The sequence below is a fragment of the Melozone crissalis genome, unplaced genomic scaffold (assembly GCF_028551555.1).
Source record: "Melozone crissalis strain CALT ecotype California unplaced genomic scaffold, PUWL_Pcris_2 ptg000088l_1, whole genome shotgun sequence".
Classification (NCBI taxonomy): Eukaryota; Metazoa; Chordata; class Aves; order Passeriformes; family Passerellidae; genus Melozone; species Melozone crissalis.
In genome coordinates, this window is record NW_026535865.1 from 5,058,413 (window position 1) to 5,082,147 (window position 23,735).

General features: G+C 49.7%; 1 protein-coding gene across 8 annotated transcripts in view; it reads left to right on the forward strand.

Moving 5' to 3' along the window:
* The window catches only part of PTPRS (protein tyrosine phosphatase receptor type S), a 148,367-nt gene that overhangs the window by 73,290 nt on the left and 51,342 nt on the right, over nt 1-23,735 (forward strand). For 7 of the 8 annotated variants that reach the window (XM_054291111.1, XM_054291107.1, XM_054291108.1 and 4 more), the window contains exons 5-6: nt 5,219-5,407; nt 15,413-15,523. In XM_054291111.1, coding sequence (XP_054147086.1) covers nt 5,219-5,407; nt 15,413-15,523 — 300 coding nt within the window. Of the gene's footprint in view, nt 1-5,218; nt 5,408-15,412; nt 15,524-17,415; nt 17,637-23,735 lie in introns of those variants that run through there. The other variant, XM_054291112.1, reaches the window with a different exon arrangement.

Consider the following 23,735-nt stretch of genomic DNA (forward strand, 5'->3'; position numbering starts at 1 on the left):
CACCGAGCCGAAGGCACTGATCTGCACAATGACAAAGTGAGCATGCTGGCATCCACTCCTCTCCTGTTCCACCCTTCTTCTGCACTCACCCACTCTCCTGTTTGTCTTTTCTCTCCCTGCTCAGCCTCCTCCTCTGTGTCTCTGCTCTGGCTTGCAGAGCTGGTGCTGAGCAGGGAGAGGGGGCTGCTCCACAGCCTGCAGATGGATGGGAGCTGTCACTGGCAGAACCTGTTACCTTGGCACACTCTGGAGGGTGGAAACCTGAGCCCAGCTGCTGCCAACAGCTCGGGGGGCTCTGGGGCAGCTGTGCAGCCTGTGCTGCTGTGATCCCACACATTCCTGGGGGGACCTTCCTGCATTTCCAGCACTGCAGCATGTCCTCAGCCTCCTAACAGCAAATAGCACAGGAAATATTTTCTCTTTCAGAAGAGAAAGCAATCCATCCTTCCTTGCTGAAGGGATTGAGCATAAGCCCCTCTATGATTACTCCTGGATCAGACCCTGGTGGAAACCCACATGCCTTCACTTGAAAATCTTCACTTGAAAACAGGAAACTGCAGGAGAGGAAACCTTGGGGAGCCCCTGAGCAGCAGAGCTGTGATGGACACTGCTCAGCTCACACAGTCCCTTCCCAGCTTGTCCTTCCTGCTCTGCTTCTCTGGGATCCCACTTTGGGAGGGCTCTGGGCACTGGCTGTTCTTCCCACAGCTGGCTGCAGAGACTGCTGCAAACCTGACTGCTGCAGGGCTCGGAGAAAAGGAAAGAAAGTGGATTTGGGAAGCATTTTCCAGTTGGTTTTGACTCCAGCTGTTGTTATTTTTCGTTGTAACTCAGGCAGGAAGGAAGGTTGTTGGCACAGGCACCCCAGCCCCCAGTTGGTGGAGATTCTCTAAGCTGCCCACTGCCAAAAAGGATATTTATATTTTATATATAAATTATATATAGTATTTTATATTATTTATATCAATATTTATATTACATATAAATAGATATAAATATAATATATAAATATAAATTTAAAACTAAAAAATTAAAATATAAAAATATACTAATATAAAAATATATTTATATATAAATATAGAAATATAATCTATATTATCTATAATTATAATATATAATATATATAAACATATTAAAATTAATAATATTTATAATTAAATATAATTATAAATTTAAAGTATCTGCATCTCTTGGGATAGATACAGACTGAGAGGTTGTGGACTCCCCATCCCTTGTGGTTTGTTGTTTTTTTGGTTTTTTTTTTTTTTGTAATTGTTGGCTTTAAATCACAAAAAGTAAACAAGAAGCAGCTCTGGATGCTCAGCAGAGAGTCCCATGGGAAAGGGAAGCTGCCCCCTCCAAAATGTTACCTCGCCATTTGGAAAATTCCTGGCAGCCTTTCTTCAAACTTGACTTGTTTTGCTTTCCTTGTAGTGACCTGAAAATTGGGTGACATTGACAGCAGATTAATTCTGTAGCTCCTGAATAACATCAAAGTAATTTTACCAGAGATGCCTGTGGAAGGAGGGTACCTGGGGACACGTTAGAGGAGGGAACACAGGCACTGCCTGCACTGCTTTGAGGTGCACACACATATCTGAGGGTGCCTTTATTGCCTGGGAGCCCACAAATTTTAATAGCATTGTTAGGCTATTACTGCCTTCACAGTGGAACCTGCAGCTCCAAAGAAATGGAATCGACAGACAGAGCACATTGCTGAGACTCCTCCCTGCATTGAAATTGGTTTCGGCTGGGCAGTAGCAGAGAGCTGAGACTCAGGGACAGACACTTGGGTGGGAATAACTTGTTGAGACCAGCCAGCATCCACATCTCCAGAGGAGAGTGAAAAATCCCTCCTCCTGTTCCCTTCAGAGCATCCTCATGGCTCTGTGCACCGGCTCCATGGCACGGCTGCTCACGCTCACACCCTCCTCCTCTAAATTATTAAACAACTGTGTACACCCTGCGGGGGAAAGAGCACAGCAACACCCTCTTTATCTTCCTTAATCATCCTCATTTCCAGCACAGCTAATTAGCTACGCCCAGAGTGACGGGGGGGCCAGAGCAGCCCCGTGCCCTGGCTGGGGCTGGGTGTGTGCAGCCTGGGCTGGGTCCAGGCACAGAACGTGTCCCCAGGTGGGATTTATTGTAAATGACAGCTGAAGTGCTCCTCTCTCTCTTCCCCTGCCTCTCCTCATCCCTCCTCCCCTGTTCTTTCTCACCCTCTTTGCTCAGTGAGGCATTGAGGTGTTTCACCAGCTCAGGGGGGCTGTGAGAGCTGGGTCTGAGTCAGGGATGGACAAAGGTGTGGGGATGTTCCTTCCCATAGCATGAACAAGGTGTGAGGTGTGGGGCTGCTCCATGAACAAGGTGTGGGGCTGCTCCTCCCCATGGCATGAACAAGGTGTGGGGATGCTCCTGCCCATGGCAGCTCCATGAACAAGGTGTGGGGTGTGGAGATGCTCCTTCCCATGCCATGAACAGGGTGTGGTGCTGCTCCTTCCCATGCCATGAACAGGGTGTGGGGCTGCTCCTCCCCATGGCATGACCAAAGTGTGGTGCTGCTCCTCCCCATGGCATGAACAAGGTGTGGTGCTGCTTCTCCCCATAGCATGAACAATATGTGGGGCTGTTCCTTCCCATGGCAGCTGCACCTCAGGAAAGCTCTGCCTGCAGGAGCCAGCACGGCTCCAGCAGCAGCAGCAGCTGCCCAGATGTGCCCTTGAAGCATCTCCAGCTTGTGCCTGCCTCTTTTGTTCCTGCAGTTGCCTTCAGGAGGAGGTCTCACAACCAGAACCGTTCCTTGTTTATTCAGGGGCAGCTCTGGGGGTGCTGGGATGGGTGGGGAGGGTGGCAGGGCACGTGTGTGCACGTCCTGGGGGATTGCAATGAGGCTGTAGCTGCGTTGTTACAGGGAACCCAGCTGGTAGGGGATGGAGCAGCTCCACTTCCCTGAGAGGAAGGAAATGTGAGCCCTTGAATGGGAGCAGCCTGTGATGTTCAGAGATGCTTCCCCTGCTCGTCTGATCCTCGAATCCGATCACGCCTCCAGTCGCAGTTGTTTTAATTAAACTCAGAGGAATTCTGCACATTGTGCTGCAAGATGAACGTTTTTGTTTAATTAGGAGCACTCGGTAATGACGGTTGTAGAGGCCTCCCCCAGCACACACACACTCGCTCTCACACTCATGTGCACACACACCCCACCAGGACAGGCTGCTCCCTCTGTGCAGAGAGGGGCAGGGGCTGCAGCAGGTGGAGCAGCATCACCAGGGAGCAGGAGGAAAGCAGGAGGAGAGCAGGGATCAATAGTGATGTCATCTGCAGCCAATGCGGCTCTGGCTGCTCAGCCTCCCACGGCTGCCGGGGGAGAGCAGGGAGGGAGGGAGGCCATTAAAGCCTGCCTGAGAGCTGAGCACAGGCACAGCAATCCCCGGAGCCCCTGCTGCCCTGCTGGGGCTGGGGGCTGCAGGAACGCTCGGTTTGGGGGGTCCTGCAGGGCCCCAGCACAGCCCAGGGAGCTCACAGGGCTGGGACAGTCCCTGGTTAGAGATGTGTGTGAACAGCCTCAATTTATGATACAAAATTCTGGTTTAGAGCTGCTTCAGATGCACCAAAACAGCTTTGAACTGAAGGAGTGATGGTTTAGATTAGATACCAGGGAGGAATTCCTCCTTAGAAGGGTGGGCAGGACCTGGCACAGGTGTCCAGAGCAGCACCAGGAGCCCTGGAATGCCCAAGGCCAGGCTGGACATTGGGGCTGGGAGCACCTGGCGCAGTGAAGGTGTCCCTGCCATGGCAGGGGTGGCACTGGGTGGGTTCTGAGGTCCCTTCCAGCCCAAACCACTCTGGGATTCCATGAAAAAGCACCCACCACTGGGTTTCTCCCTTGTCCTGCTGTCTCTGGGCTGTGCCATTTGTATTTGGCTCCATTCCTCCTGATCCACCATGTGCCAGCCCTAGGAAAGAAGCTCTGGGTGTGTTTGCAGTTGGCAGGATTGCTCCCAGCCAAGGCCAGCCCCACCTCAGTGCCACTGTGAGAGCTCCCACTGCTGTCACCGGGGGGCTGGTTGTGATGGATGTTCATTTTTTAAGAATCCCACCTCTTTTTAATTCCCTGCATTATTTCCCTTCTGTTCCCTCACCTGTTTTGGGATGGATTCCATGCCACAGACTCCCAGGGCTGTGATTCCCTGACACAGCTCATTGGAGATGACAGAGGATCCCTCCCAAACCTCACCCTGCTGCTGGCATCCTCCTGCCAGGCTTCCCTCCCACAAACATGTTCTGGGGGAAAAAATGCACTTTGCTGAGATGAGACAGCTCTGCCCATCCCAGAGTGAGGGGCTGGGTCAGATATTGCTGGGGAAGCACTGGGGTTTTGTAGGGGTTACCACAAATTAGTCAGCATTGTTGGGATTGCCCTCCTCACCCTCATTAGTGAAGGCAAGAGCAGCACTGAGAGGAGCAGGAAGCTCACTTGAGCCTCTCTGCTGGGTGCTGGTGCCACTGTTCTTGGAGGGCAGCAGCACTCAGAATTAATAAACCCAAAAATCACACCCTGGCTGACAGCACTTGGCGTGCTGCTGTTGTGTGTGTGTCCCCTCTGGTCACTGCAGCTGAAGGAGGAGATTTTCCTCTCCTTTCTCTGCCAGTCCCACTGTCTTTGACAGCATTTCCACGTGGGTTCTTCCATTCTTTCTCTTGTGCAGTGTGTTCTGCGCTGGGAGGTTTGGAGGGGAAGGTTCCTGTTACCTGTGGCTGATCAGAGGCACAAGGGGAAATGGCCTCAAGTTGCTCCAAATTGCTCAGGTTGGGTATCAGGAAACATTTATTCACTGAGAAAGGGAATAAACATAGAACACAGATATGAATAAACATAGAACAGGCTGCCTGGTGCAGTCACCATCCCTGGATGTGTTCAAAAAATGAGTTGACGTGGCACTTGAGGACATGGTGGATCTGGGAGGCCTTTTCCAACCTTAATGGCTCTCTAATTCCATTCTGCCATTCCCCAAAGGGTTTTAAAAGGTTTCACTTAAGTGTAGAATCCCGTGGGACACTGAAATAATCCCCCAAAATGCACAAGCTGGTGAATCTTGCGTTTTCCATCTTGGAGCACTCAGTGTTTCCAAGGCACTGCACAGGGCAGTGCTGCTTTCCTTGGGCTGTTCCACTGCACCCTGTTGAATCCCTTCCCTTTATTCTCCATCCCCAGAGGACCAGCTACCCCCTGGCTTCCCCAACATCGACATGGGGCCGCAGCTGAAGGTGGTGGAGCGCACGCGGACGGCCACGATGCTGTGTGCGGCCAGCGGCAACCCCGACCCCGAGATCACCTGGTTCAAGGATTTCCTGCCCGTGGACCCCAGCGCCAGCAACGGCAGGATAAAACAGCTGAGATCAGGTAAGGGCTCACCCTGCAGGAGTGAGAGCTGATAGAGACCTGAGGGGATTTGTGGTGGTGTTGGCAGGGGTGTTAGGGTGAGGATCTGACTCCTCGTCAGATGTTTCAGAAGGCTTGATTTATTATTTTATGATATATGTTATATTAAAACTATACTAAAAGAATAGAAGAAAGGATTTCATCAGAAGGCTGGCTAAGAATAGAAAAAGAATGATAACAAAGGTTTGTGGCTGACTGAGACAGTCTGGACATCTGGACTGTGATTGGCCATAAATTAGAAACAACCACATGAGACCAATCACAGATCCACCTATTGCATTCCAGAGCAGCAGATAATCATTGTTTACATTTTGTTCCTGGGGCCTCCCAGCTTCTCAGGAGGAAAAATCCTAAAGGAAAGGATTTTTCAAAAAATATCATGGCTGAAGCAGAGGGGAGGGCTGAGAGATGCAGGCCCCGCTGCTGTGGATTGGGACGTTTGAGTTTTTTGGGTTTTTACACCAAAAGGGGTTGGAGTTTCTGCTTTGAGCCCTCCTGGTCTTCTCTGCTGCCCAGTTGGCGTGAAGGGAATGACAGCAGGGAAGCCCATCCAGATGAGATCCCTGGATCACAGCACTCAGGGGAAGCTGGGGCTGGGGGTTTGCTCCTCAGGGCAACAACTGGCAAAGGAACACAGAACCACTGTAGCCAACACGGCTTTTCAGGCCACACACACCTGGTGCAGGGGCTCAGGCAGCCTCTGGCTGTCCAGCACGATGGTGTGAGTGTGAGCAGAGCCCCTCAGAGCTGGTGGTGAAGAACAGCTCCTGCAGGATGTCCCCAGCATCACCTGGAGAGCTCTTGGGAATGTTCTGGAGTGACCCCTCGGTGCCTCTGCCCATGGAGTCCATCTCCACCAACAGATGTACCCCAGCTCCGTGGCTCTTGTCAGTTTTCCATCTTTCCCCATCTGCTTGTCCATCTGTCTCTCTTGTTTGTTTTCTGTTTGCTGTTTTTTGTGTGTGTGGCAACGTGACATCTCTTAATATTCACGTTTCAGGAGCTGTTTTTGTACTTGTTAAATCTGCCAGTTCTCTGTGTGAGAGTGTGTGCAAGGAGGGCATAGGTGGACTTATTTTTGAGTACTACTGATAAAACACTTCCATTGATAGCTGCAAAAATGAAAGTTTTGCAAGTTCTACCTTTTGACAAAAACTAACCCAAGAAATAACCCTTTTCACAAACTGCTGGGGCTGACTGCTTTGACCCAGCCTAGAGGAAAGGTGTCCATGGTTCATTTTGAAGGATTCTTTGGCAAAAGAAAGGCATTGTTGTAGGCAGAGGGAAAGCAGAGGCTTTGGTGAGGCAACTGGAGCTGATTTGTTCATGTTAGACCTTTCACAAGTTCTTCAGTAAAGTGATAACCACCTGCTCCTGCCCAGATCTCTGCTGGCCCTGGAGAAATCAGTTCTGCTTCCTGCTGGATCTGCACAGCAAGGCATGGAAACACCTGGCTTTTCTCTTACCCTGTTTGGCAAAGATTCTACACAAAGTTCTGTGAGCCACTGGTGGAAAAGCTTCAGCATCGCTGCAGTTTAATGTAGCTTTTACACACCTGCATAAATACCTCCTTGTTCAGTGAAGCAAAGTCACAAACAGATCCTTAAACTGCTTTGTTGAATTAGAATGGCTTGTTGAATCCCACGAACGCAGATGAGATTGACCTCCCTGTTTTATCATAACAGCTGAGGCAAATGCAAATAAAAAAAATCACTCAGCATAAATAATGAGAGGTAAACTAGAATTATATTATGCTCTGTGACCATGATCTGAAGTGTGAGTAATGCACAGGCAGATTATTTTTAATACATTCATCATCTTGCTAGAATGCCTTTACTCTTCAGCTGGGTTTGATCTGGTGTTTTCCTTGAAGCCACCTGAGTGCTGCCTTTTTATTCCAGTGAATTTATTAACCTCAGAGTGAACCCTTGACCCCTCTGATAAATAGAAGATACCTGCTGAGATTTAATCTCATTTACAGCTGCTTTAAATTAGTAAACTGGTGGAGCCCTGAAGCATCCCTGTAGTCTGCAGGGCACAAACCTGTTGCCTGTGTGTCAGGGAGTGCAGATCCTTGGGCAGCCAGGGCTTCCCAGCTCTGCAGTTCCATCTGCTTCCATGGCCTTCGAAACCTTGTGCAAAGAAAGGCCTGCAGAAGTGCAGAATATCAACATTAGGGTTGTTAATGAGCGCAGTGTCAGTGCTTGTGTCTGTGCAAGGCAGTCAGGGCAGATTTGAGGGTGGGATTTGAGTGAGGAGAGCTCTGCTTGAGCTGCTAAGGTCAGACCTTAATTTAATACAATCATCTTTCCAGAAAACAAGCTCTGCCTCCAGAGGGGTGGCACCAGCACACAGCAGGGCACTGGGGGTGCTCCAGGACACTGCTGATGGCGCCAGGGTCTGTCCCCCACCAGTGGGACTCCGGCCAAGGTCCTTGGGGTGCCCAGTGGCACCAGGGCAGGGTGTCTGACAGAGCTCTGTGAGCAGGGAGGAGCAGCTCTGCAGATACATCACAGCTGCTAACACACCTCCTGCTAGCACGTTTAGGAGGATTTAGGGAGAAGTTCTCCCTGTGAGGGTGGGCAGAGGTGCCCAGAGCAGCTGTGGATCTTTGGAATGTCCAAGGGCTGGTTGGACAGGGCTTGGAGCAGTCTGGAAGGTGTCCCTGCCGTGGCAGGGGATGGAATTGGATGGGTTTAAAGCTCCTTTCAACCCAAAACAGGCTGGGACAGTGGAAGGTGTCCCTACCATAGCAGGGGTGGAATTGGATGGGTTTAAGGTCCCTTCCAACCCGAAACAGGCTGGGACACTGGGCTGGGAGCAGCCTGGGACAGGGGAAGGTGTCCCTGCCATGGCAGGGGTGGCACTGGGTGGGCTTTGATCCAATCCAACCCAAACCAGGCTGGGATTTAGTGACTGTACCCTCTGTGTGTGGCTGGGACAGGACAGACAGACACCCAGATTCCCCCTGGCCACGAAGCCACCAGGATAACAGCCATGCTGCTGGAGGACAGGGGGTGTGAGGAGCTGAATTTTTATCAATTATGAGTTAGTGGCAGATACACAAATGAGCTCATTAAAGGGAACAAGTGAAATGTCAGACGAGGAGATTGTGGGATGGGGTTTGCTTCTCATTTGTGTTAAATCTGAATGTTTGGCTGGCAGGACAAACAGACCTCTGAGAGCGTGGCCATTACAGTGCCACCATCCCAGGAGCCGCTGTGGAATGTGGATCTTCACTCTAATCAGGGCAGGGTGACACATCATTAACCACAGTGGCTTTTCTCTAGTGGTGTTTCTGCTTCCCCTTTCCATCTCCAGATCAAGTTGCCAAGCAGTTGGAAATCTTTTCATGCTTGGGGGCTTGGGCTGAGTGCAAGGCTCAGCTGTCAGCCAGAGAATGGGAAGGAGCTCTGGCTGTGCTCCTGCTTCTCTTAGACATCATGGACATCTCAGCCTTAGAGATCCAGCTTGGACAAGAGTTTAAGTGGCCTTGGAAAATGGATATTTCTGCTTATCTTGGGACATTTAAAGCAGAAGGCAAAGGCAATGTCCTCTGCTCAGCTGCCATCTAGGGGGGACACGGGAGGCAGCCTTCAGCACCTTCGTCAGCACTCAAACACTAAAACCTTTTGTGTCTTGTGTGTGTCTTCTGTTTGCTAAATAACTGGCTATAACAAGCTTTTCTTTTCTTTTTTTTCACTTTTTATTTAACATTCAGAGACTTTTGGTAAGTTTGTTCAATTAAAAAAATTTTTTTAAATCAAACAAAAAAACCCCAAACCTGCTAACGTGCAGATTTGTAACCCTTGCCCTTTAAACTAATTCCTTTGTAACAGCTTCTTGAGAGGCATGCTCTGCATTTGTTCTACTAACTCTTTCAGTAGGGATGTTCTGCCCTCTAAATTAATTTCTGCAGGGGTATTGCAGGCTACAAAAAAAACCAAAAAAACGACTAGTAATACTAATTCTAATTAATTTATCCGTATAAAGAGATAACAGCTAAATATCAACCTCCTAACATTGGATAGATTTTTTTTTTTGGTATCTTAGCAACAGTTGTCCTGGAATTCCCCAATTACACAATAGCTTGTACCCTGGAACTGTGATAATTGTGTTCACACCTGCAGGAGGTCCTGGAGTTTCACATCTAACGGGGTTATTGGCATTTTGAGGAGGGAGAATAGGAATAGGGGGTGCAGTGTGACGGTGTTTGCAGGGGTCTGAGGATGAGGGAAGAGATGAGGATCTGACTCCATGTTTCAGAAGGCTTGATTTATTATTTTATGATATATATTACATTAAAACTATACTAAAAGAATAGAAGAAAGGATTTTATCAGAAGGCTAGCTAAGGATAGAATAGGAAAGAATGATAACAAAGGCTTGTGGCTCGGACTCTCTGTCTGAGCCAGCTGGGCTGTGATTGGCCATTAATTAGAAACAACTAACATGAGCTAATCAAAGATTTACATGTTGCATTCCACAGCAGCAGATAACCATTGTTTGCATTTTGTTCGTGAGGCCTCCCAGCTTCTCAGGAGGAAAAATCCTAAGGAAAGTATTTTCCATAAAAGATGTCTGTGACAGTGCAGCATTTCCAAAGTGAAGCTGTAAATCGCAGGCCAGAGGGGAAGGGTTGAGGAAGGGAAGAACCCCAAAAGGCAGGACCTGCCCCAGAGCTCATGTCCCTGTCCCTGCCAAGTCCATTTTGGTCCCAGCGATGTGGGGCTGCATCTCTGCCACCCTGCAGAGTGCAGGGACCCTGCTTGTGTGGAGCAGAGGAGCTGCTGCAGCCCTGGGGACAGAGCCCAGCACACACATGTTGCCACACGTGGCTGACAGAAGGTGGGGATGTGCTTTCTGCCATTGCCATGGCAATGCTGCCTGTCCTCTCGTCTCCTGTTCCCCAGGCTCAGGGGAGCCGTGGGCAGCTCAGCCTGTGGGAGAGCAGGGCAGGGCTGGTGGGAGAGCAGACCCCAGGGACAGAGGGGGACGCCTGCACAGGGATTTCTGCCTGGCACCATCCTGGGCCTTTACAATCCAGAGGCAAGGCCTTTCAGCTGCCTTTTGCCTCTGCTGCTGAACCCTGGGCTGTCCATCTGGGCTCATGCAGCCTCAAAATGTGCCCCAGATAGGCAGATGTGGAGATCCAGGGAGGCTGTGCAAGGCAGTGTGAAAAGGCTGCAGGGAGCATCTCAGAACCAGCTTTTTACTCCCAAAGTTAGCATCCAGTGGGAGCTGTTCCCCTGTAGTTGTCCTGCAAAGGTGCCCTCACTGTGCCCCAGACCTGGCAGCCTCGTGCAGGTGCTCCTGCCCTGTGCAGCACACCAGGTATGGACTGCCTCCCCTGCACCCCCATACCAAACCCTCCAGGGCCTCTCAGAGTCCCTCAGAATAATTAATCCAGTGCACATCCTCTTCCAGCGCCCTCCTGCTGCCCCTGTGTTGAACGTGGAGCTGGGTTAGATGTGAAACTCCAGCAGTGAAAATCTCCCATCTGTGTCTGTGCCGCACCCACAGTGCTGCCCGAGCCCATTTCACCCCAGTTCTGGTGTGGGGCTCATCCCAGAGCTGTCCTGCCCCTCCCTGTGTGCCAGCTTAGAGCTGGGTGGCACTGCCTGCTCCCCCAGAGCTGTCCCCAGGCCAGGCTGTCCCCAGAGCTCTGGCAGCCCCATCCCAGGGGCTCAGGGAGTGGCAGCCTGCAGTGACACCAGGGTAATGCTGATCCTGTGCCTTGGCTTGCACAGCTCTAACTCCCAGCGTGTTTCTGCTGTCAATTAGAGTGAATTTTTTGCAGGAAACTGCCAGGCTTAGCCAAGGCCAGAGAAGCTTTTGAGCCATGGGTGATGTTGGGATCTCTTCCCCTTCTCTAGCCTCTCCCCATTAGCATTGTTCCATATTGGTGCCACAGATGGCAGATTTTCACTCCAGTTTTGAGACAGAAGGATGTATCAGAGGCTGTTTTTATTTCCACTGAATTGATCTATAACCTTTTGCTGCTTTCTCTCTCTCTCTTTTGCTTTTTAAACCTTCCTGCCACCTCCTGGGTGGGGGTCTGCCCAAGGCCATGCTCCCCCACCTCCTCCAAGCGCTGTCTCTCCAACCTTTGTCCTGAGAGCTAACAACCTGCTTCATTAACCTTAGCTAGTTCCTAACCCTAACTAGATGCTAACTTTTCTCTAGCTAATAACCTAACCTCATAACTAGAAGCTGAGTCTAACTAGAGTCTAATCCCTAACACTATAATGCCTCTGTTCCCTTAGCTCCTTTGAAAAATAAAGGTGAACTCTACTTAGTATCTGTATATTTTTACCTTCTATCCTGAGAATGGAGGATTGAACCGCAGCAGAAGGATGAGCAGGGCTGAAGGATAAGGAGGGAAGGGGTTTTTGGTGATTAAGGCAGAAGATTGGCACGGGGGAGGCTTTGACTCCTGTTCCTGCCTCTGCCAGTCTTCCCTCCCTGACCTTGGGCAAGTTGCTTCACCTCTACCTCAGTTATCCCCGTGTGTAAATCAGGATCACAGCTCTGCTGTTCCTCCCCAGGGGAGAGGGGAGGTGAGAGGCTGGTGTTTGTCATTTAAGGTGCTCTGCAGCCCTGGCTGGGAGCGCTGCAGGGTGGCAGCAGTGTCACCACTGCAGAGGAGCTCGTGCTTCCCTCCCTGGCGAGAGGCAGAACTTGGCCCTGCGGGATCTGCCCTGTTCTCAGGATTGGGGTAAAAAACCCACCAGCTAAACCCCCTTCTCTGATAAGTTCTGAATGCCACTGTGAGCAAAAGGACCTGCCGTGTTTTCAAAGGAAGATGGTTTGCTTGCCAGCCCAGGTGGGGGACAGGGGTTTTACCCTGACTGTCACTCCCTCCCACCTGGGAGCCCTGCCCGGGGCTGGGCACTGACAGACAGCAGGAGGGGTTGGAATGAGATAACCCAGGGGAGAGGCAGCCAGCAGGCTTGGAATGAAATAACCCAGCAGGCAAGTGCAGCAGGGCTCTTCTCTCCTCACTGGCATCAGGGTGGCTCCAGAGCCACTGCAGGAGGTTCCAGGTAGCCCTGTCACCTCTTGAGTGCCCTGAGGGATGGCCAGAGGTCCTGAGCAGCACAGGCGCTGAGCTCACACATCTGGGCCAAGAGCTGAAGTTTGGGGCTAGCCAACGTGGGACCAAACCTGCAGAATAATGTGCTGCAAGGTGCCCACGTGTCCCTCTCTCTGCCTGGGCTAGCACAGCCCTGTGTCCCCAGGAGTGGGGAAGGTAAATGTGTTCAGTGAGCAGCAGATAGGGATGTTAGCTGAGAGCCTGAGGGGTTTCTTTACATTCCTGCACCAAAATGGAGCCAGTCTGAAGCCTTTTGAAGCCAAGAGCCACGGGAGCCAGCTGGATTGGGCTGCTGGAAAGGACACCCCGCTAAAGTATCCCAAGCCCTCTTCAGTGCCCTGTAATTTAAGATGAGACAGACCGAGAAGTTTCCTACTGGGAACTGTCTTCCTTGCCTCAGGTCCTTTTCCCACGGGCAGTGCAGGTGTTTGGGGTTTTGCAGTCATTTCACTCATTTTCTTTGTTTTCTTTGCAGAAGGTACACCGATCCGAGGTAAGACACCCCCAGCTCACTCACTCACCCACTCTCCAAACACTTCTCTCCACACAGATCCCGTTTCATTGCCCTCTGCTCAGTACAGATCCGTGTTGTTGTTACGTTTCCTTGTCCTGCTTCACCTCTGGATATTTCTTTTTTATACCTGTCTTTATTTTATCTATGGTTATAATGTCCTTTTTTGTTTGCTGGGTGCACAGTAATACTGATCCTGTTATTCTAATAACATCTCCGGCTGCGCTGCCTCAGATTTATGGCAGAGTTTTAAGAGCTAATCTCTCCAGGACTATGAGGGACTGAAGTTTATCTCGAGCATTAAATGCTCTCAAAGCTTGGTAAATACTTAGGGCTTTCTCTTGATTGGTGCAAAGTGCTCCCGAGCTGCTGATGGTGATGGGAGTTTTCCAGTCCTTTGCTCAGGCAGATCTTCAGCACTTACCATCTCAGCCCACTCATTTGTTTGGCTCCAGAGCCTCTTTCCACTTCCTCCCCACTCTCTTACCCTTAGGTTTCTCTGGGAAAGATCCACGGTAAGTAGCTTCTGCTCTGTCTCTTTAATGGAGTCAAAAATTGACCTCAAGCTGAAAGGCAGGAGGGGTTGGGTGTGCACCCCTTGGAAGACCCTGCTTTGGTTTTCATCTCCACTGGCACATTTAGAATTCCATAATTCTCTGCTGGTAAAAGCAACAGGAGGTGCTGTAGGTGAGATTTACGTTTCCACACATCGCGTCTGCTGGTTCCTGACGAGTGCTGAACACTCCTCACCCTCTCTGCAGCCTCATTTCTGCCATTGCCTTGACCAGCAGGGGTGAGGAGTGGGCAGGGAGGGAGGGGTGAGTCCCTGTTCCCCAGGGAAAGCTGCTCACTGCAGTCCTTGGTTCCCTTCCTGCTCTGGAGTGAGGCTTCACCTCCCCTGGGTACTCTCAGAGCAGTGATGCTCATGAGCAGCACAGAAAATGGATCAGGAACCGATGGAAACAACCCACAGATTTGTCCAAATTAACAGAAATTTCTGGGAAAACTCACCAGCAGCTTTCCACCCAAGTGGAGCTCTCCAACAGCAGAGCTGGAGCTGTAATTCCATATGAAAAATGCTCAGCTGGGTGCTCAGTGGGAAGCTCCAGCCAGTCTGGGTTTTAACTCCCGTTGTGCTGAAATACCCACAGATTCTTTTGGAATGGGTTTTGTTTGGTTTACTGCTCTGGGTGGGGTTTTTTGGGGTTTAATTCCCTCTGTTCTGCCTTTGGGAGAGCTCCCAGGCACAGGGGATGCTGTGGGGACTTGCACTCACACCCCAGCCCTGTCCCAAATGCTCTCCCAGCCCCACATCTCCCCACCAGCATCGTTCCCACCCACGCACACGCAGAGGAACGTGAGCTCTGTGTCCTCCTCTGTGAGCACACTGCTTTCTCCTTCCTGAAAAGGCTCTATCTGCAACCAACAATGATCTCATTTGCACTCCTCTCACTTAAGATTTTATCAATACTATTACACTGAGCTAGAATTGTTTGGTTTTCATATTTAGGTGGGGTTTTTTTTTTTCCAGAGATGGGAGTTGAGTCTTACCACATGTGAGCTCTGTCCATATCTGTAGTATAATCATGTACTCCTAATACATAAAACATTTGAGAGCCTGTTGAATTATTTATGTAGTATGTATTTTAACTGGAGTTTTGCAGGGATGAAGCCTTCTGAGGTAAATGAGGCAATTTTCTTCCATGTAGTTCCATGCTGCATCTCTCTGCATATTTGCTGACAGGAATCTTTAGTTTGGGCTCTGGATATATTCTTGTAGCCTGCAATAATATACAAGTTTAAGAAAAGCCTTAATCCTTTTGGCCCAGATGATGTAAACCATGCAGGCAATTTTGAAGTTCCAATGCAGTATTTACAGGGTTTTCCCTGGGGAATATTTACTATCAGTAAGGTGCTTTTCACAGGGGCTCTTATCTCCAGCAGGCTTCCTGAGGAGCAGGTATTGGGCACAAAACAAAGGCACCAGCGATAGAAATTCCCCAGGCAGTGGGTGACAAAGCCTTTCACTTTTATGGTCACTGCTTCAAATTGAGCAAGGGAAAGTCAACTGCCTGCTGATGGATTTCTGGGGATCACAGTAATATGGATTATTGAGGCTGATTTCGGGAGTTCTGGTGCAGAACGCCTGCATTGCAGAAGCCACAAAAACTTGGTGCCTTTGCTGATGAGTTCAGGACAAAGAGCAACGCTCAGCACAGAGGGAGAATTTCATTTTCTCACCGTGCCGGGTCCGCGGGGGCTCTGTTCTCCCGTCCCGGCGTGCGTGAGCCCGGGGGGAGGAAAGAGCCCCAGCAGAGGCTGATGATGTGTCTGTGCTGCCGTGTCTTGTCCCCTCACAGGTGGGCTGCAGATCGAGAGCAGCGAGGAGACGGACCAGGGCAAGTACGAGTGCGTGGCCAGCAACAGCGCCGGGGTGCGCTACTCGTCCCCCGCTAACCTTTACGTGAGAGGTAGGGAGCACAGCGGCTCACCGGCACTCAGCCTCCTCCTCCTCCTCCTCCTCCCGGCCCATCCCAGCCCTCCCCAGCTCGGGGGGTCCCCGCTGCCCCCCGCATCCTTGCAGGGCTGGCTCACCCACGGCCGAGTCAAAGAGCGCGCCCCAAAATGCGCCAGGTCGGCCCGCAGAGAATCCCTTCGGCCCCAGAGGGAATTGCCCTTCCTCCCAAAGCATCCCTGCTCTCAGCGCTGCTGCTGTGGCTGTGAGAGGAGGGCAGGACCCCTCTGTGTCCCTGGATGCCCCCAGATTGCAGCAGGAGGGTGCATTGGCACTGCTGCCCTCAGTCCCAGCTGCTTTTCCCTCTGCCAGCAGTAATTTGTCCCTGGTTCCTTGGGCACAGAGCTGGGGACACCAGCAGCCATCCCTGAGCCCCCTTCACCCCGCAGCAGGGGAACAGATGACAGGGGATTGGCTTCTGCTCCATGTCCCCTCGATGTTCTCCCACCCCCTGGGCCAACAGCCTCTCCACTTTCTCTTATTTTAATCTCTCTGACCTGTAATATTTTGTGTGTAGCTTCGGTTTAACATCTTTCCACAGCAAAAGCCCTTCTGGTAATGAGAGAGCAGGGCTGGTCCTTCTCGATTTAAAAAAAATTAAAAAAAGAAAAAGAAAAATGCTGTTGGGAGGAAAAAAGAAAAGTTACATCCCAGCAAACTGTTCCCATTTCCATCCCATCGACAGAGGAGGCGCCTCCCACCTACACTCACGTTAATCTGCAGTCCAATGCAGAGCCATGCTCCTGTGTGCACTCCTTTCTCTCTCTCTTTCTCTCTCTCTCGTGTCTCACGCTCACTAAATCACATGCACATGGAGAGAAGGCTTTTAATAATTTAATGTTTCCAAGCTAAATTTTTAAATAGCCTTTTGTGGCCAGCTGGAAAATTGCGTTTGAAATTTGCCCTGTCGCCTGGGCCCCCGAAACTCCGCTTTTGGGAGTGTCAATCTGGATCCAATGCTAATTCAGGGCTGAATCCATTGCAGACAGCTTAGCTGGAATGGTTTGGGTTCTTTTCTAAAAAAAATAAAACAACAAAAACTAAAAAGAAAAGAAACAGAAAAAATGTGGGGATTTTTCATTATTGTTTTGTTTCTAAATTTCCTCTACTTTTCTGGCCACTCGGAAACTACCCAGGAGACAAAGGTTGTAACACGGTGTTGTCTCCACACCTGGATGAGAGGGCTCCAGGTGGTGATAGCCCTGTTCCTACCCCAGTTAGGCCGTGTGTACCTGGGCCTGCCTGCAAACCAGCACTAACCTGCCGAGAGAGTGCAGAACACAGCGTGTGCCAGCTCGGCCTGTGGTTTGGGTGTTTTTCATGCTGTTTAATTCCTTGTTTCTTGTGTGTTAATATCGTGGAAAGGTAACAAATTTCTGAAATGGATTTGCTTTGGTGGGAGGGAGAGTTCATGCACATTTTTCTTCCCTTTTTTTTTTTTTTTTTTTGTTTTGTTTTAAAAGAGTCTCGAGCACTCTTGTGTTTCCAATTGACTTGTTTCTCCCATAACATGCTTGTCTCTATAGACCACCTGGGATAGGAGTTGTAAGTTTGAACATTGCAAGGAAATGGTTTGGTTTGGTTTTTTGCTTTTCTTTTTCCTTCTTCTAATTATTTCTGTTTCTCCTTATTCAGTCCCATGGTGGAGGCAGAGTGAGCAGGGCTGGGTGTGGGGCCGGGGGGCTGCTCTGCCCGGGGGCTCCGCTCCCCTTCTCCGAGGAGCAGAGGGACTGCAGGGAGGGAGAATCCTGCCTGGGCTCAGCACCCCTGTGGGGCTAACCCTGAGCTAGGATTGCTCCCAGCCTGGCCTCCCTGCGGAGCTTGGTTGGGCTTAAAGGGATGGGAGGGGGAGCGTTAGGAAGGCAGGAAAGAGGGTCGTTACTATCTTCATTTTTTTTTCCTTTCTTTTTATTTTGGTTAAGAGAAAAAAAAAAAATCAATCAATTTGCAGCTGACAGCCTTGAGAAGGCCTTTTTTTACTCTCTCTGTGTTTCCCCTATTTTTCTCTTCTCCTCATGTCATTGTGTTCCGCATCAAACCCCCTTAACATCCCTCAGAGCTACGAGAAGGTTGGTGTGGTTTTTTTCTTTTTTACTTTCTTTACCCACATTTTTACATTCGTAAGAGAAAAAAAAAAATGAAAAAAAAAAATTTAAAAAATGAAAAGAGAAAAAGCAAGAAATCTTTAAGATGAGCGAGACCCGCGCATTCCCGGGTCTCACGGAGATGAGTTGAGTTGCATTGTGGGCCTCTCTATGCATCCTTTGGTAATGTTGCTGAGTTCTTGCACTTTTTTGTCGTCATGGTTACCTTGCCGTTTGGACATTGGGCCTGATGCATGATAGGAGAATGTAACAATCTTCTTTGCATGCCACTTTTTAAATTAATTATGAATTCTTTTTTTCGATATATAAATATGTATCGTTTCTTTTCCGTTCTACAATTCTGGTTTCTTTGAAGTGGATTTACTCTTACTTTCCAAATTTTTTGGTTCTGTTGGGTTTTTTGCTTTCTCTTGATTTCCTGTTTCTGTTTTGATTGGTTATGCTGTGCTGTAGTTTATTCCAAACGCATTGTGAGAAGCCAGTGTTCCTGCCCACCCGGTGGTAACTGAACTCCTCAATCCCTGCAGGAGGAAAGGAGTCACACAGCTCTAACGCCTGTCCATGGAAGCCCTGCTATTTGGGACAAGCCTTTGTTTTGGGGGAGGGAGGGATCTGGGAAGTGGAAAAGATGGTGAGAACCCAGGGGGTCATTCCAAGAGTTAGAGCAGACCCTGGGTCACGTTATTGCTTATTTATTTCTTGAGGTGTGGCTCTTGTTCACACAAAGAAAAGCCCTGACCCTGCTCCAGAGGCTTCCCCAGCCGTGGGAGCTCACTCACTGGTCACTGCCCAGTTCCCTCCAGTAACACCAGGAGCTGTCAGCCCAGCAGGGCGCTGACAGAGAGCTGCTGATCCCAAATCCCACTCTGCTCCCTCCTGAAGCACCCTCGAGTGCAAGCAGAGCCCCAGCCCCAGGCAGAATCCCGTGGAGGAGGTGACACCTCGTCCTGGGAGGGCTGGGAGGGAAGGGCAGCTGCCTCCTGGCTCTGCCTCTCCCCACTGTCCTGCTCCCTTCTGGGATTTACCCACTGCTGCCTGGTGCAGGCACCTCAAAACCCAGCCCAGCAAAGGCAGAGCCTCCTTCCTGAAGGAGAAGTGCAGCTGTGCAGGCACTGCGACAGTGCCGGGGCACATCTGGCAGCTGCAGCTATTGCAAACAGCAACCAGCAATCTGGCCAGTGACATTGGAGCTGAAAATGCCTCTTTTCCCTCTTCTCATCTCCCTGTTTATCCCCAAGAAGCTCCTGTTGCCTCCCATGTGTGCATCCCGAGCGGGTGAGGCACATGGGAGAGTGAACAGGGGGTTTGCAGTGTGTCAGTGGTACCAGTGGTGCTTGGTGCTTCCCCTGTGCAGAATGCCAGCCCTTCCCTGGCTATGCCTTTCCCTCTCCTGCCAGTCCCCACCTCTCAATCAGCTACCAAAGGAGTGGCTTTCCTAGGGCACAGGTATTAAAGCTGTGTGATTTTTTGAGAAATCCAGTGCAGTATTGACACAGTATCTGTCTCTCTCTTTCTCTCTCTCTCTCTCTCTTTCTCTCTGTCTGTCCTTCTCTTTTTTCTTAAAATGCTGAGATTTCAGTGCTCGGACCCTCAGTGCTGGTATTCTCCCCTCCCCTTCTGAGTCTCCTCCCTCCCCATAGGTACCAGGGTACCACTCCCAAATGCTGCTCTCTTGAGAATTCTCTGGGAAGAGACCAGCTGTGGCTCTTCTGACTTGGATGCCAACAATAGCCAAAAAAACATCCCTCAGTCCCAAGGCTCTTTTTAAAGGAAAAAAAGGAAAAAAAAATGCTTGTTCTATTTAAAAAAAGAAAAAGGAATAGCATTTGAAATAAGGTTTTCCCATCCCACCTCCCTCCTGCCTAGGACTAAAAGGTGATAATCACTCCTAATTACAGGATTTTCCTTCATGACTAGGAGTTTGAGTTTCAGGATTTAGGTGCAATTAAAAAGGGATTTATACACCATTATTTTTTATTTGTTTATTTTCTCTTTTATAAAGTATTTCTAACATGGCCAAACTGCACTGCTGCTGCTAAGAATCTCTTGTGATCTGAGAAGGCTTGAAGATTAAATTCTTCCTTAAGAGCCAATAAAAATAAAAGTAATGATAATGACATCAACAACAATAAACTAAAGCTAAATGGGATGTAATCATGATAGGCTGGAATGACACTGGGTGAGGAAATAGAGACTTGATACCTGGCTAGAAGAGGTTGTGTGGTTTGCCAAGGTTATGGTCTCTGAGCAGCCTGGTCTAGTGGAAGGTGCCCTGGGAGAACAGGATGGGCTTTAAGGTCCTTCCAACCCAAACCATGGGCATGGGCTTGAAATTATTGGTGCAGGGTTTGCCTCGTGTGTTTATTGCAGCTCAGATCATGCCATGGTCCAAAATAACAGAGTGCTAACAGAGGGCAGAGGCAGAAGCTTCTTTCTGGAGACCACAAAGGCAGGTCAGGAGCAGGTGAGGTGATCTCTGCCACCAGCCCAGGTGTGTGGCAGTTTAGGCTGAGCCACCTGCCCAGGGTTCACCTGTGGCTGGTGAAAAGATGGGTGCAGCTCTAGGGGCAAGCCAGTGTCTTGGTGGGAATCCTGGTTTTTATGGGCTCACCTGGCTTTCAAAAGTCTGCTTGGATGCTTCTCTGTATCCCCAGGGACACAAGTGCCATCAGACTTGTGGCCCATAGTGATTGCAGGAAAGGATGGATTCAAAATCCTGCAAAGAGCTGTCTGCCCATGGTGATGTTTGAGAGGCTGCCCCTGGATCCCTGGCAGTGCCCAGGGCCAGCTGGATGCGGCTTGGAGCAGCCTGGGACAGTGGAAGGTGTCCCTGCTGTGGCAGAGGTGGCACTGGCTGGGATTTAAGGTCCCTTCCAGCCCAAAACATTCTGTGGTGTTTTTGTTTGTATTCAGGAACCATGTGGGAGGCTCAGCCATTACCCCAGAGAGGACAAATGTCCCCTCAGCCAGGATCTGTGTCCCCTCAGCCTAGGCCTGTGTCCCCTCAGCCAGGATCTGTGTCCCCTCAGCCAGGGCCTGTGTCCCCTCAGTCTGGGCCTATGTCCCCTCAGCCAGGATCTGTGTCCCCTCAGCCAGGTCCTGTGTCCCCTCAGTCTGGGCCTATGTCCCCTCAGCCAGGATCTGTGTCCCCTCAGCCAGGGCCTGTGTCCCCTCAGTCTGGGCCTATGTCCCCTCAGCCAGGATCTGTGTCCCCTCAGGCAAGACCCTGTGTCCCCTCAGCCAGGATCTGTGTCCCCTCAGCCAGGATCTGTGTCCCCTCGGCCTGGGCCTGTGCCCCCTCAGCCTGGGCCTGTGGCCAGAGCTGCTTTGCCCCCTGGAAATGGATTATTTTGCAGCTCTCCTCTTAATTTGGGAAGCTGCAGGTGGCCGCCTTGATTGTTATGGTTTGATCCCAAAATCCAGCTGCTGGCTGGGATGGAGCCCTGTGTGTGAGGACCTCGTGTCCCTGTGCTCCTCCGTGTCCCAGAGGAAGGAGGGATGAGCTGTGGGGGCCGAGTTTCAGATCCCCTGAGTGTGCAGAGCTGCTGCTGCCAGTACAGGATGCCTTGTTGTGGTTGAATGTAGCAGAATGAAGAATTTTCCCCTATTTTCACACAGTGGGCCCCTGTCAGGAGGTACAAAAGGCAGCAGTTGGGATGCTGCAGGGATAATCCTTCCTGCTCTCTGCTCCAGCTCCTTGTGGCTCTGCTCTTTTCCAGCCCAGGGAGCTGTGAATGGCTCAGCAGGCATTTAAAGCAGCCCAGTGCCTGCTCAGGCCCTGTCTTTTCTGCTTGTCACCATCAGCACGAGCTTTGTCACCCCCAGCCAGGTTCTGCAGCCCAGGCCCTGCTGAGAACATTCCCAAGGCTCTCTGGAAAACCTCAGCTCATTGAGAGACCAAAGATGAAACCAGGCCAGGGCAAAACATGTAAGAGCTGAACTAGTGGAAATCAATTAAAATAAAACCCCCAGAAAGGGCAGGGATAGTGTGCCGAGCACCTCAGGAAATAAAGCTTCAAAATAGATTAAAATGTGACTAATTTAAGCAATAATTTAGCCTGTAGCCTGGGTTAAGTTTGGCACATGAATAATTTGGCCATCAGACCAGAGCTGCTGGTTGGTTCCAGGTGGAACCATTGCTGAGCTTTTTCCCTTTCAGTCCCATTTAGAGGTTGAAGGAAATAATTCCACATGCACTAGAGATTTAACAAATAGCCACAAGGTCAAAGCAGTCATTGGTATTTTAAACTGTAGGAATTTTAATATCTTTTTAGACTAGATTGATAAATTCTTCAATGGAGAAGGAGGGAGGCAGAACCACCACTGGGCTGTACAGCTGCCTCTGCAGTGCCCAGTTTCCAGGTGCTAAAATTGAGGGATGGAGAGTTCTGGGATGATTTTAAAGGGTTATTTTAGCATTTCTGTGGGTGGGGGAGCGCCCTGTCCGTGTTTGGGGTGTCCTCAGCTCTGAAATTCTAGTTCCAAACCAAACAAATCAAACAAAAACTTCACTGTGTTTCTGCAGAAGGATTTCTCAAGGGTATCAGGAAATGGAAATGGATACAAAAAGCCACCCCCCCAAAAAAAAACAATCAAAAAAAAATCCAAACTGTGTATATATCTATGTATATACATGACTATCTCTCTATAGAGGGCACTTTGCAGGAACACTGTGCTGTACTGATCTCGAAATCTCTGCCTGCCTGTGTCTCTTACACCTTTTGCATCGCTGTTCTCTTTGTTTTAGGGGAAAAAATTAGATTACACCTTGTCAAATTAAAATAACAAAAACTAAACCAGTCAAGTCTGTGTTTAAAATTACAGAGCTGCGTGAAAAACAATTGGATTCTGATTATTTTCTGTTCAATCCTGTAAAAAAACAACAGGAAAAACAAAAAAAAGAATTGCAAAAGACCAGAGATGTTCAGCCAGCCTGTCGCTCAGCTAATGTGGTTTTTTTAAGTGAAAAGTAACAATTATTGGGAAGGTAATGGATTTCCTCCAGACCAAATCCAAGCCTTGGTCTCATTCTTTATTTATCTACCTATTTACGTATTTATTTTCTTTGCTGTGAAGGAAATGAGGAAGGAGATGGGCAGGAGGAGGGAAGCTTCTCGTCCTGTGGAGGGGCAGAGGTCGGAAATCCAAAGCCCAAAAGGTCTCAGCCCAGGGGAATGAGCCTGGAATTGGGACAGGGAGAGGCAGAGGCGGCTGCACGGACACGCAGGGGCAGGGACAGACCACATTTGGGAGGGGAGGACAGGTGTAATCTAAGCTTCACTAATAATGTAGAGGCTGCACATTATTTTGGCACCCTTTCCCCTACCCCTCCTCATTTTGGAGCAAGACGGAATGACTCCTGTCTCCCCAAAATGGCCAATAATGTCCGCCTTCTCACCTCATTTGGAGCAGCAGCTTGCTGAGTGTCAAAATGTTTAATACCATTTGGTTTTGTTTGGTGCTTTCAACCAGTCACTTCACTTTCTTTCGTTTCCTTTTTTCGATTGATTTCTCCTTTAAGGTATAAGATGCATTTCTCTTTGAGTTGGTTTAATGTGAATCGGGGTTTGAAGTGACAGGTTCTTGTCCAGGACATTCTCCTTTCCCCACCTCGCTCCTCCTCCAACATTTTTTCTCTCTGAAGGAACCTGGAAGGGGCTTTAAAAGAGCAGCTGGTGGGGTTCCTCAGCACAAACTGGTTGGTCCTCAGGTTTCTCTCATTAGCAGCATCATGGGAACACATTTTAAGGATGGATTTTGGTGTTGCAAAAGTCAACCCTGGACCTCCCAGTGTTTCTTCCAATCAGGTCTGTAAATCTTGCAAAAACACCTCTCACCTTGTGGACCCTGAGTGGTGGTGGGGAACCTGAGCCATGCTGATTGGGACCAAAAAAAGCCAAAAATGCCACTCACAGAACACAAACTGGGTCAATCTCTGCCTCCATGAGCAGCAACAAAACCAATTGGCTTCCCAAGGGTGTGAAAAGTTATGGATCTGTTCTGTTTCTAAAGGAGAGCACAATTTGGGGTGCAGATTTGCAGTGTGAAATGCTTATCCAACAG